The 12,887-nt window shown below is 41.3% G+C and overlaps 2 protein-coding genes across 2 annotated transcripts in view; both read left to right on the top strand.

Annotated features, from left to right (window-relative positions):
• The window catches only part of COMMD1 (copper metabolism domain containing 1), an 89,879-nt gene extending 80,258 nt beyond the window's left edge, over positions 1-9,621 (top strand). The window contains exon 3 of the mRNA XM_037048012.1: positions 9,404-9,621. Within this exon, the coding sequence (XP_036903907.1) occupies positions 9,404-9,514 (111 nt within the window). The 3' untranslated portion in view covers positions 9,515-9,621. The remainder of the gene's footprint in view (positions 1-9,403) is intronic.
• The window catches only part of B3GNT2 (UDP-GlcNAc:betaGal beta-1,3-N-acetylglucosaminyltransferase 2), a 153,525-nt gene that overhangs the window by 49,276 nt on the left and 91,362 nt on the right, over positions 1-12,887 (top strand). The gene's annotated exons all lie outside the window — the stretch shown is intronic.

A 12,887-nucleotide genomic window follows, 5' to 3' on the forward strand; every position in this document is an offset into this window, starting at 1 on the left:
ATCTACCCTGTCCTTTTCTAGGAAATAGTGGGACTGTGGAAAAACACTTCCTCCTATAGGCGCTGTCCAACCTTTTGGCATCTCTGGGCCACACTGGAAGAAGAAGAGTTGTTTTGGGCCACACGTTAAATACATTGCAATGTGTAATCACAAAAATATCTCTTAATGGTTTAAGTAAGTTTATCATTTTGTATTGGGCCACATTCATAGCCATCCTGAGCCACATGTGGCCTGTGGGCTGCAGGTTGGACACCCTTGATTCTAGAAGCTGGTCTGGCACTGAAAGTACCTGGTGTGTGCTGAGGCATTGCTATTTTCGTTTATTATAGCAAATTCTTTTAGTTCTTGGAGACCGTATCTCAGTCCCACATCATTCTTAGAACATTATGGACACCTCTTAAGTTTTGGGGTGTGCCATTTTAATTTAGTTACTCGGTCATTAAGTTGCAGTCTTAGAGCTCCTAAAGAGTCTGATTTCAGTCTCTTTTCATCCTCAGTAGGATGATTTGTTTTGTGAGTTAGAGTACAGTTATTTTTCCCCTTTGGAGAATTGGGTTAGCCTGTTCTTTAAACAACAGATGTATGACTTGTTGGCTATTATATTTGAAATGAGGATTTTCTTAGGATAAAAATGGCCTGAGTAAAGACCATTGGTTGTAATATGTATTATTAAAGATTGCAAGTTTTCTTTTTTGAAGTATTGTTTTAAGCCACAACTGAGCTATCCATTGTTTTGATATAGGATGTAAGAATATGTTATAGACAGAGATGAGGCCATGTTTCTGATATCAAGACCTTTGATGCAAGTTCTTAATGAAATCCAACCTTCCACAGTTGTCACTGCTATTGTTATTGTTCTTGTTCTTTAATAGCAAAGTGCTACTATACAAGACTTTGATATCAAATAAGAGAAAAATAATTGTTCCGGCTTATCCTGTTATTTACACTTGGAGGACAGCCTTTCTACCAACTTAGACATGGTGAAAAGCCTTGCTTTGCTCATTTTTGGAGTTTGTATTGGATGAGTATGTACTTTGACAATCTGAAGAAACTCATCTTAATGTTTATACTGAAGTACCCATTGAAGCCAAAAAGTAAAGTGAGAAATGAAGAAATAACACTCCCACATAGCAAATATTGGCAATGGTAGAGGAGAAGGAGTTGGGGGTTGGGGAATAAACATCCTGATCACTCTTTCCTCTTGCCTGAACCCAACTCTAAGCCAGAAAATGAGGGGGTGATACAGTCTTAGAGACCAGCTGCACAGGGCGTGGAATAAGGCAGAGAAGGGCGGAGAATAGATACGAAAGGACAAGTGGAGAATAATCACAGTTTTCAGGGAAGTATAAAATTTTAATTTTGGGTAAATGGTTCCTTAGGAAGGAACTTGGAAGATCCTTTGCCACAGAGAAGCTATTTTGAGATCTCCTGAAGTAGTTAGGGAACAGTATCAATGATAGTTCTGAGAAAGCCATAGGGAGTATGGGAATGAGTGGTGAACACAGGTTTACTTAGGAAGATGTTTTGAACTTCTCTGGTGGACAATGTTCAAAACTTTTGGGTAACTTACTTATTATATAATTGCTCTTTAAGAAACTATTACCAGTTTTGACCTTTGCCACATGTTCTTGTTCTCTCTCCAGTTGCTAAACACAGAAGACACAGTGCGGGTGGAGTTGCAGATCAGAGAGTTAATTTAAGTTTATGAAATAAACAGCGCAAATAGGGGGATAGGCCTCATGACTTAAGTTTTTACTCAGCAAAGAGTCCCTTTGTGTCGATAAATACTGATCAGGATAGTAAGAAGCTAGGAAATTCCTTGGCAAGTGGAATGGGGAAACTGAGACAGATGGATGATTCAAACTCCCCCTGTCCAGAACCCTGACTCACCTACTTCCTTCTCACTTGCATGACCACTCCCTTAAGCATTAAGCCCTCAGGATAATGAGGTTCTGATCAGCATAAAATGATCTTAAGAGTTTTGATCAAACTAGAGATAACATCTAGACCTCAGTTCTGTTTTAGCTCCAGACCCAGAAAAGCAGCAAAAGCAGACAGAACTACACCATGGCTGACATCAGGGCTGGGTACAATGACCAATGACCTCCCTAATGCTGACCAATCGATAGAGACCATGACACTGACCCTATAAAGAATCTTTAAGACAAAAGGACTCAGTGCACTTGCTCATGTTCTCTCTCTCACTCTCTCTCTCTCACACACCTTCCCATATCTCCCTCACTCCCACCTCCACCTTCCACCGCCCCCCCCCCCACCACTGTCCTGTCCCTTCTTTCAGGTGTGTATCATTGTTTTCTTTCTCCTAAGCTCCAAGGGCCCTTCTTTTGCCTCTGTAACCTGTTTCCTGAGTCTGTGCATCCCAGCTGGCTCACTTCTGCCTCTGACTTTCTTTCTAAAAGAACAAGGTAGCCCTGACTGGTGTGGCCCAGTGTGTTGGGTGTCATCCTGTAAACCGAAAGGTTGCTGGTTTGATTCCTGGTCAGGGCACATGCCTGGGTTGTGGGCCAGGTCCCCAGCTGGGGGCATGTGAGAGACAACCAATCAACATTTCTTCCCCTTTCTTTTTCCCTCCCTTGCCCTCTCTCTAAAAATAAATAAAATCTTAGGGGGGAAAAAAACCAAGGCAGATCTCTGAGCAGTCCACTTGATTCTTAACTTCAAGTGTACTTTCACTTTGCTTGCTGAATAAACATCATACACTATAGTTCTTGCCTCTGAATTCTTTATTTACTGAACTCAAAAACTGGGAGCTGATATCACCAGTAACAAAACCAAAAGAAAAACTTTGGGAATAATCCTTATGAAATCTGGCCAGATGTATGTGGCCTTCCTGAGTCAGTATCAATCAGTTCATCAGGATCCTAAGGCACTCTTTCCCATTCTCACTATCCATCCCGCAACTTGGGCATTTTTCAAGAAACCACAGCATGTTAGAACTTGCCAATGTTGTATTACAATGCTAAATATGGTCAATACATTGAGAAAACAGCTTTGTGAAAATTGTACATGGAAAATTATAATAATATAGAAAATAGGTTATAGGATTTCTATTTTGTTTTATGTTGAATTGATTCTAAATGGCTTATAGGTATTTTATAAGTTATAGTCTTTTTTTTTCTATTTTTAACACCTTATCACTGTAGTATTGTAACAGGGGAAGGGTGAATTGCCGAGGATGGCATGTGAGCAATGGCTACACTGCAGCTGCCAAACCAATGTGAGTTGTCCTGACAGCCAGGGTAATAACGCAGCTACTTCCAGCATTTCAGGGGATTCTGGAGGCAACCTTAAAAAGAGGAGCATGCAGAAATTCTGTGCTCATTGTTCTCTCCTCTTTCCCAGCTGCTGGGGTCAGAGTTGCTGGACCCCAGGCTGTGAAGACCACATAGTCTGGGAACGTTCCTGGTGCTCCTCCTCAAGTGCTCCAGGGCCTATCTGGAGCACAGCAGGTATTAAGCCAGGAAAGAGAGGAAAGGAGGAGGCTCTGGGCAATGAGGCCTGGGAGCCTTAAGGCAGGGCAAAAAAGCCCTGTACCTCTCTCCCTCATGGGAAGCCATTGTGGGAGCTGCCCACTCTCCAACCATGCCTTCCTCCAGTGGGGGCCGTCAGCAGCAGCTCTCACAGGGGCAGCCGCCTGCCTGCTACTCACATGCTCCTCCAGCAGGTGGGCCATCAGCAGCATCAGTTGCTGCTGCTGTGCCTGCTCCATCCTGGGCAGGGCCTTGGATGCACTGCACCAACATGTGGGTCAGGGCTTAGAGGACCAGTCAGTGCTGGTCCTGGAAGCCTCGTGGCCAGGTGACACAAGAATGGGCAGCGGCACAAACAACTGGAGTTGTGCCACATGGGTCCTGCCTGGCCAGACACACAGACACACAGAAGGGCAGCCCTGGGAAGAGGGCAGCTCACCGCAAGTAGGATGCCTGAAGGCAGAGACTTCAAAAGATGCCTGAAGTTATGCAGTAACTGGAAACCAGCTAAGCCACATATATTTCTTAAAGGATGATGCTTTTGGTGGGAGAAGAAGTTCAGGTGCAAACTGGAACTAAATTGACAGAGGGTAGCAGGGTGATTTTCTTTGGGTGTCTTTCTTCCTTCAGGAGGAATAGGCTTTGAGGCAGAAACCTGCCATTATTTAAAACTGTACATACTTTAAATAAAAAGATTCCTTTTCCTTTCCACCAAATTCTTATCTCTGGAGTTCTGGCCTTGTGACAGTGAGCTAGCTAGGTAGGACCCCACTGGTTGTTTGGTTACTGTATTATTTTACCAAAGAATGTTCAGAGTATGCTTATGGGCCAAGATAAGGAAGTCATCTAAATGGACATCCTGTACAAAGAGGTTACTTAGAGTGAGATGGGGAAATCCAAACACCTGTTTAATGGCAGTCTTCAATTATTATATAAATTAATAATCAATTATACTCTCTGACCCTGCTAGGAAATGAGCTTCCGATAGAGACTTAGGCTTGACAAGTTAGAGCTTCCTGAAGAATGTTAGAGTGATGACCTGGGAAAGGAGTTTCTGAGGAATCTGAGATGGCCTTCTCTAGAAGTCACTAAAGCTAGCTTGTTTTTGTTTGTTTTGTTTTGTTGTTGGTTCAGACAGGATGGTTTCTCAAGGATCTCTTCTTAGAATTTTATAGCTTTTGCACTTAGAGAAAAGTGCATGTTTGACTGTTTTGCCCCTGCTTTCTTCTCTAATTTAAAATAGTTATTTAAACCCTTGAGTTTAATGCAATAATGTACTCCCCTTGATCACAAAGTACACAGTCTTACTAATGATGTGCTTGCTTATTCATCTGCTGACCACTTTCTAACTGTACCCCATACTGTATCCACACTCTCCTGAAAAGAAATTGGTCCTAACTTTTTGCTCAGATATTTACATACAGCAATTTAGTGTTGTCATCTCTTACTATTATGATCATTTAGGTCCAGATCAAGGTGGATGACTGGAAAAAAGCTGAAGTGTTTCATCTGTACTTTTTCCCTTTGGCTTAATAAGCACCACCTATGTTTCTAAAGATATTGTCAAGTGCATTAAATGTATTTTTGGTAGGGTACTCCAGTCAAATGTGAAATTTTAATAAAGCCCCATGTATTAATTTCAGTTTAAAGGCTCTCAAATTATTGATAAAATATTGATAGCCTAACTAAATGGAGCTAGGCATTGATAATATACAGTTTCAGGTAAACTGTTTCTTCAAGACTCGTGTAGAGTTACATGTGTATTTTTAAGACTGTTAGTGTGTGTTGTTTCAAGGGGTGAGAGGTGAAGGTTGGGAGAGGACAGAAAATATTTGTTTAACTTTTGACTCTTTAGCCTGCTATTTCTCTTTAGTATTTGATTTCCTTCAAAAATAAACTGAGCTTCATTAATACTTAAGAGGGCTAATCAAAAATAATGTGAGTACTAAAACCTCTTACAAATTAATGATCCCTGCTCAGAAAAGATCCTGGCTGTTTATTAATAAACTGTGCTTAGGCTTTTCTGTCTCTATGAGCATTGTCCTTGATAATCTCTTCTCATATAAATAGAAATTTATCATTGTAACAGACTTTCTCTCACTGAGGTGAAACAAATTACATCATCTTTTCTGGCAGTTTCCTAAGTATATGTTAGGCTCTCTTAATTATTATTTTTCTGGTCATTGTTTCAAAAATCCAAATGTTAAAACATGTTTAAAAGTCAAGCTAAGACTTCCGGCCAAGATGGAGGCATAGGTAGACCTACTGTGCCTCCCTGCACAACCAAAATAAGGACAACAAAAATTTAGAAACAAAACAACAACCAGTACTGACAGAAAATTGAACTGTATGGAAGTTCAACAACCAAGGAGTTAAAGTAGCTGCATTCATCCGTACCAGTAGGAGGGGCGGAGTTAGGCAGCTGGGACGGAGAGGGCTCAAAGCAAAGTGGTAGCTGGTGACCCCTGGCGCACAAGGTGGCAATGGGTGGACTGAGTGGTCCCACATTCACATGAAGATAAACCAGGCGAAACTGGGGAGCAGGACAGACCACGCAACCGAGGGCCCCAGCGCGGGGAAATAAAGCCTCAAACCACTGATTGAAAACTCCTGTGGGGGTTGAGGTGCCAGGAAAGACTCCCAACCTCACAGGAGAGTTCTTTGGAGAGACTCACAGGGTCCTAGAATGTACACAAACCCATCTATGTGGGAATCAGCACCAGAAGGGCCCAATTTGCTTGGGAGAAGCGGGACAGGTGACTGAAATCCGGCAGAGAGCAGAGCAAGCACCATTGTTCCCTCTCAGACCCCTTCCCTACATACAACATCAACATAGCAACGTGGATTGCCCTGTCCTGGTGAACACCTAAGGCTCCGCCCCTCACTACATAACAGGTGCATCAAGACAGAACAAAAAACACAAAAAACGACCCAAAGGAAAGAACAGATCAAAGCTCCAGAAAAAAATACAACTAAATGCTGAAGAGCTAGCCAACCTATCAGATGCACAGTTCAAAACACTGGTAATCAGGATGCTCACAGAATTGATTGAATTTGGTCCCAAATTAGATGAAAAAATGAAGGTTACACTAAGCGAAATAAAGGAATATGTACAGGGAACCAATAGTGATGGGAAGGAAACTGGGACTCAAGTCAATGGAGTGGACCAGAAGGAAGAAAGAAACAACCAAACAGAAAAGAATGAAGAAACAGGAATTCAAAAAAATGAGGAGAGGCTTAGGAATCTCCAGGACATCTTTAAACATTCCAACATCCGAATTACAGGGATACCAGAAGGGGAAGAGGAAGAGCAACAAGTGGAAAGCGTATTTGAACAAAAAATAAAGGAGAACTTCCCCAATCTGGCAAAGGAAATAGACTTCCAGGAAGTCCAGGAAGCTCAAAGAGTCCCAAAGAAGTTGGACCCAAGAAGGAACACACCAAGGCACATCATAATTACATTAGCCAAGATTAAAATGAAGGAGAGAATCCTAGAAGCAGCAAGAGATAAGAGGACAGTAACCTACAAAGGAGTTCCCATCAGACCATCAGCTGATTTCTCAAAAGAGACCTTACAGGCAAGAAGGGGCCGGAAAGAAATATTCCAAGTCATTAAAGGCAAGGACTTATATCCAAGATTGCTTTATCCAGCAAAGCTTTCATTTAGAATGGAAGGGCAGATAAAGTGCTCCTCAGATAAAGTCAAGTTAAAGGAGTTCATCACGACCAAGCCCTTATTCTACGAAATGTTAAAGGGATTTAACTAAGAAAAAGAAGGTAAAAAATATGAACAGTAAAACGACAGGAAACTCATAGTTATTAGCAACCACACCTAAGACAAAAACAAAAACAAACTAAGCAAACAACTGGAACAGAACTACACATGGAGGGTTAGCAACAGGGGAGTGGGAAGGGGAGAGAGGGGGAAAAGGTACAGAGAATAAGTAGCATAGACAGTAGGTAGAAAATAGACGGGGGCGGGGGTGGATGAGAATAGTTTGGGAAATGTAGCCCTGGCTGGCGTAGTTCAGTGGATTGAGTGCGGGCCTGTGAAGCAAATGGCCGCAGGTTCGATTCCCAGTCATGGCACATGTGTGGGTTGCAGGCTGGGACCCCAGTGGAGAACACATGAGAGGCAACCACACATTGATGTTTCTCTTCCATTCTTTGTCCTTCCTTTCTCCTCTTTCTAAAAATAAATTTAAAAAAAAGAATAGTATGGGAAATGTAGAAGCCTAAGAACTTATATGTATGACACAGGGACATGAACTAAAGGGGGGGATGTGGGTGGGAGGGGGTGTGCAGGGTGGAGCGTAGTAAAGGGGGGAACATGGGACAACTGTAATAGCATAATCAATAAAATGCATTTTTAAAAAAGTCAAGCTAAACATCTTAGTGAAACTGAATGAATAAAAGGCTTTCAAATCTGAGATATTTTCTTAATTTAGCCATCTGAACTGCCTCATTTGCCATAAATTTGCTCCTCCTGAAATTTAAACACAGCAAGCAAGCTTCTTTCTTCTTTTTTTAAAATTAATTTTTGCTTTTGACTAATTGAAAATCTGGCAGTTTCTAGGCTCACATATGGGAGACTATTCCCCTCTCCTATCCAAACACATGTTTGAGGAGCAAGTTCCCTGTTAGGGAAAGCTGCCTTCCCTCCCCTTTGTTTCTGAGAGGCCCCTTATTTCCCCTCTGCATTTGTTTTTTCTGGGGGATGTCCAGTGCCATCATTATAGACTCAGTGCAGGAGCTTAGCAACAGCAAAGGTACGTCCTTTTTCAGAATCAACTCCTGAAGGTTCTTCCAGCTGATGATAGAGTAACTCCCTCCCTCTGAAGAAGCTGTGGTCTTCTCCTGGCTTCCACTTTGGGGACAGAGGTGGGAAGTGCCATAGCATTTACAGAGGAACGTGTGGAGAAGAGCCCTGACCTGGTGGCTGTGCCATCAACAGAGGGACGGGCAGTAAGCATGCCATTTAATGTGCCCAGGGCCCCGATTTCATTATCTTAAAAACAAGGGAGTTGGAGGATATGATTTCTAATAATTTATACTGCTCTAAAATGATGTGATTATTGTTCTTAAGAATCTTGAATATAGTTCCTCTTGAATGATATCATTTGCCCTTGTCTCTCAGGACAATGTGCACCTAGGATCTGTTCAGCGCTCACGAAATTTCTGTCACCATACTTTCAAGGCCTTTTTCTTTGATATCTACCTGATGCAGGGTTCATAGACTGATCCTTAACAGTGATTAAAGGGAATGTGTTTGAGGGAAATCTTGGGAGAGCTGGCTTGCAACAAGTAGAATAGCCCTAGACATATTTAGGGCTGTTTCAACATCTGGTTATCAATTAATCTGACACCTCCCAAGAAACTTGGATACCACTTGTCACAATTTCTAGTATCATCACTAAATCCAAGTTCGCCCAATTCCCAGGATCACACAGAGCTAAACCAAGTCCTCCTTCCATTTTATGCTTCAGTATGCTGTGGAGACAGCATGGAGTTCACAGCCTGACCCTCCCTCTTTCTGATTTAGTGATCCAGGTTAAAACTCTGTGCCCCAGGATCATCATCTATGAAACAGCATACTCTAGTACTGACTTAAAAATTATTATGGGATCAGATGTGATGGCAGACAGGAAGAGCTTCTTATGTGCCTCATAATGAGAACACCTGACATTTGAATACCTCTTTACCATTTATGAAATACCTCAGAGAAGTAGTTTCATTTAGGGCGTTGTCTTGGATTTGCTGTGCTGGGTAAAATAGCATTTAGGTACAGAGGGCTTGAGTCAAGGTTCCTGAGTAAGGGCCCTATTCCTTTAGAGCTGGGTTGCACGAGATCCAGAGCTTTAGCTATCTTGAGGGTCTCTTCTGTCTATAAAACACCCTTTTATGTTTTTCAGGAATCTGAATTTCTGTGTTTGGAATTTGATGAGGCCAAGGTCAACCAAGTCCTGAAGAAGCTCTCAGAGGTAGAAGAAAGCATCAGCACACTGATGCAGCCAGCTAGCTGAAGATGGAGTTGTTGAAGCAAAGATGTTCATGATTCCTCCTTACTGACCTGTTTTTTTAAAATATTATTCACCAATTAGTATTAAATCCTCAAATTCAAATCTTGCCTGCCTCTGCTTCCTAAGACTTATTTCTTCTATTTACTCTTACAGTTGTTCCACTGCAAAGGTTCTTGTACTTCAGTATGTAGAAGCACTTGACTTCTAGCAGCATTTTTTCAAAAAGGAAGTATCCAGGACCCTATCTCCAGAGACTTGGATTCAGGAGGACTGGGTTGGGGTCAGCTTTAGAAACCCGTGCTGTGGTGGCTTGTTCCTGGGTTGGATTTTAGAAATTTATACATGATAAATTATACAAAAATAAGAAAACATTTTACTCATACAAATAGAAGGCTGACCAAATACCATGTGTCTTGAGCTGGGGTCTAGAGATTCACTGACACTCATCAGTAAAACCAGAGATGCTTCTGGAACTGATTCAGGTATTTGAATTAGTTCTGCCCAAGTCTAGGGTGTCTGGCTTGAACTGAGCTACTGAGAAAGATGGCTTTTCTGGAACCTAGAAATAAACTGGCCTCATCACACAAGGACTCTCCCTCTTACCTCCAGTCAGGATTATGGGAAGAGAAAAATGTCCGTGGAGGTGATATGAGGTTTTTTACCTCAGAAAATTTTAGTCGAGTCATCAAAACCTCTTCAAGAAAATTTCTTCAGAACCACGCGATCGCGGTTCGATTCCCAGTCAGGGCACATGCCTGGGTTGCAGGCCAGTTCCCAGGAGGGGCCAGTTCCCAGCAAGGGATGCACGAGAAGCAACCATACATTAATGTTTCTCTTCCTCTCTCCTTCCCTTCCCCTCTAAAGATAAATAAGTAAATATGAAAAAGAAAAAAAAATTTCTTCAAGAAACTTAGTGTAAAAAGTAGATCCTGGTAGAGAAGTTAGGTGGGACACCAAGATTATTTCCAGAGGAGGATGCTGCCAACCAGCATATTAAGGCGATGGTCCTTGTTGAACAGGTTTTATCATCTGATATTGATAAAATTTAGAACCTCAGTTGTCTTTGGGATATAATGTGTTCAAAAAATGTAGTTCTCTTGATCTGTGGTTATATGTCAGTTCCAATGAGTTTATTCCAGGGCAGGAATACTTCCTCTTGTTTAAGCATTTTCTCTTAAATCAATTTGGAGACATTTTAGGAGTTCTTCCAACACCCAAGCTGAAAATACTGGCTTCCTCCCTGATTAAAACCATCCCAGCAGTTAGCAAACAATAACCAGAAGGTTTTAAATATAACCCCTGAGGACCCCAGAAAACATCTTGAAATAGTAGGGTAATGTGCTTTGGCCACAGAACTATTATAATTTGCTCTCTGTTCACAGGGCTACTGTCATGTGCTTTAGAAGAATTTAGATAACGTCTTTGCTGAAAAATGGAGGTAAACAATATCTTATTAGATAATGAGATTCCAGTGTCTTTGGAAGGAAGGAAGAACTGTAGCTACCACACTATTATTAACTCACATTGCAGTGAGAGTCTGTGGAAGCCTAAAGGGACAGTCCATGGGCCCACAGGGAAGGAAAGCTCTGTTTAGATCATCCCATGGAAGTAACAGCCACAAAAGTGGACATGGGCTTTTGTATTATATCCTCAAACCTCACTGGAAAATCTGGTTATAGACACTGTGTTTTTCATCATCATCATCCAAAAAAGCCCCCAGAAGCTGGTTACTGAGGGTTAAACACTAGCACTTTTGAATGTAAGTGGTTCTGGACAGGGTGTATTTGTGTGTGTTTTGTATTTAATGATGACTTTTAAATTTCTGATTACCAAAGGAGTAAGTGTTTATTATAGTCTGTTGTGAAAATACAGAACACACTAAGATAAGAACAGTTAAGCCCTGGCTGGTGTGGCTCAGTTGATTGGAGAGTTGTCCCATCAAGCAGAGTTGCAACCAGAGGGTTGCAGGTTCAATACTGGTCAGGGCACATGCCTGGGTTGTGGGTTCAGTCCCAGTCAGATCGCATGTGAGATGTTTTTTTCACACTCACATCAATGTTTCTCTCCCCCTCTCTTTCCCTCCCTTTCCTTTTCTCTAAAATCAATAAGCATGTCCTCTGGTGAGGATTGAAACAAGAAAAACAGTTAAATGACTCATCAACCTAATATACAGAGATAATAGAAAGAAGGCTAGAACCGGAAGAAAAGTTGACTTGCCCTGAATAAATTCTTGGAAGTGGAGCATACTGTTTTTCAGACTGATAAACTCTGCCAAATTTTCTCCAGAAAAGTTGTATCAGTTTATATTTTCTCTAAGAAGGTATGAGAATAAAACACTCTTCTTCTTGTCTAATTGTATTTATTATCTATTTTTGTATTTTCTGGGACTAACTTGATTTTGTAAATTTTTGTTAGGGACACTTAAACCAGGACATCTCCCTGGGGAAAGGACCAGGGAAGGAGAAAACTGGCATAAGGGTCCCAACAGACTCCACTAGGTTTCTTACCTCTGTGATCCTCGGTTACAACCACTTTATTTTGAGTTCAGGGTATGTGGGGCAAAATAAAAATAATCCTCAGCCTGAATTAGACCTTGTAGAAATTGTCCCTGCTTAAGCAATAAGCATTCTAACTTGTCTGTTGAGAAACAGTCCAGGCAAGCCAAAAGTTGCTTTCAGCATAAAATTAGACAGAAACTCCAGACTTCAGTAATTTCACATCCATAAGAAGCAAAGGATTGGCCCTGCCCTCAGGGATGGCTGTCTGCGGAAGCTCTGGTTCTTATCGGCTTCATCAGTGAAGCCCTCAATTCCACCATTACACCCTCCCCTTTCCTTTATATAACTCTCTCTTTCCCCAGTCTTATTTTAATGATGATTCAAAAGAATTACAGCATTTTGAAATTTAGTTTAACTTATTCTTCCCCAAATGCAAGAAGGCAATGAAAAACCAAGGATGATATTGAGTATCTGAAATCTTAAATAGCTGTTGTGTATCAAGCTATTAGTTACTGAAATTCTTTTTTTAGACCTGAGTGAAATTTTGCAATACAAAATATAAATGGAAATTAAATGAAAAGAAATGTTAAACAGAATGTTAGAAAATATTTTTTTCTGCAGTGCACAATAAAATATCTAGGCCAGTAAAGAGACAAGGAAGGATACAGAAGGAAATTTTCTAGAGTCAGCTCAGATATGAGTGGCATTTTTCTGAAAGAGCAGGATGTTGGGAGGAATGGGCCTTTGCAGGACAATTGCCACCTTATTCTTCTTAGCTGTCCAATTTTCCAGTCAAGGTTTTCAAATATTTTCAGGGGTGTCAAACTCAATTTCACCAGGGGCTACATCAGCTTTGCAGTTGCCTTCAAAGAGTCAAA

The sequence above is a fragment of the Sturnira hondurensis genome, unplaced genomic scaffold (genome assembly GCF_014824575.4).
Source record: "Sturnira hondurensis isolate 20B ecotype Veracruz unplaced genomic scaffold, ASM1482457v3 Scaffold0006413, whole genome shotgun sequence".
Lineage (NCBI taxonomy): Eukaryota > Metazoa > Chordata > Mammalia > Chiroptera > Phyllostomidae > Sturnira > Sturnira hondurensis.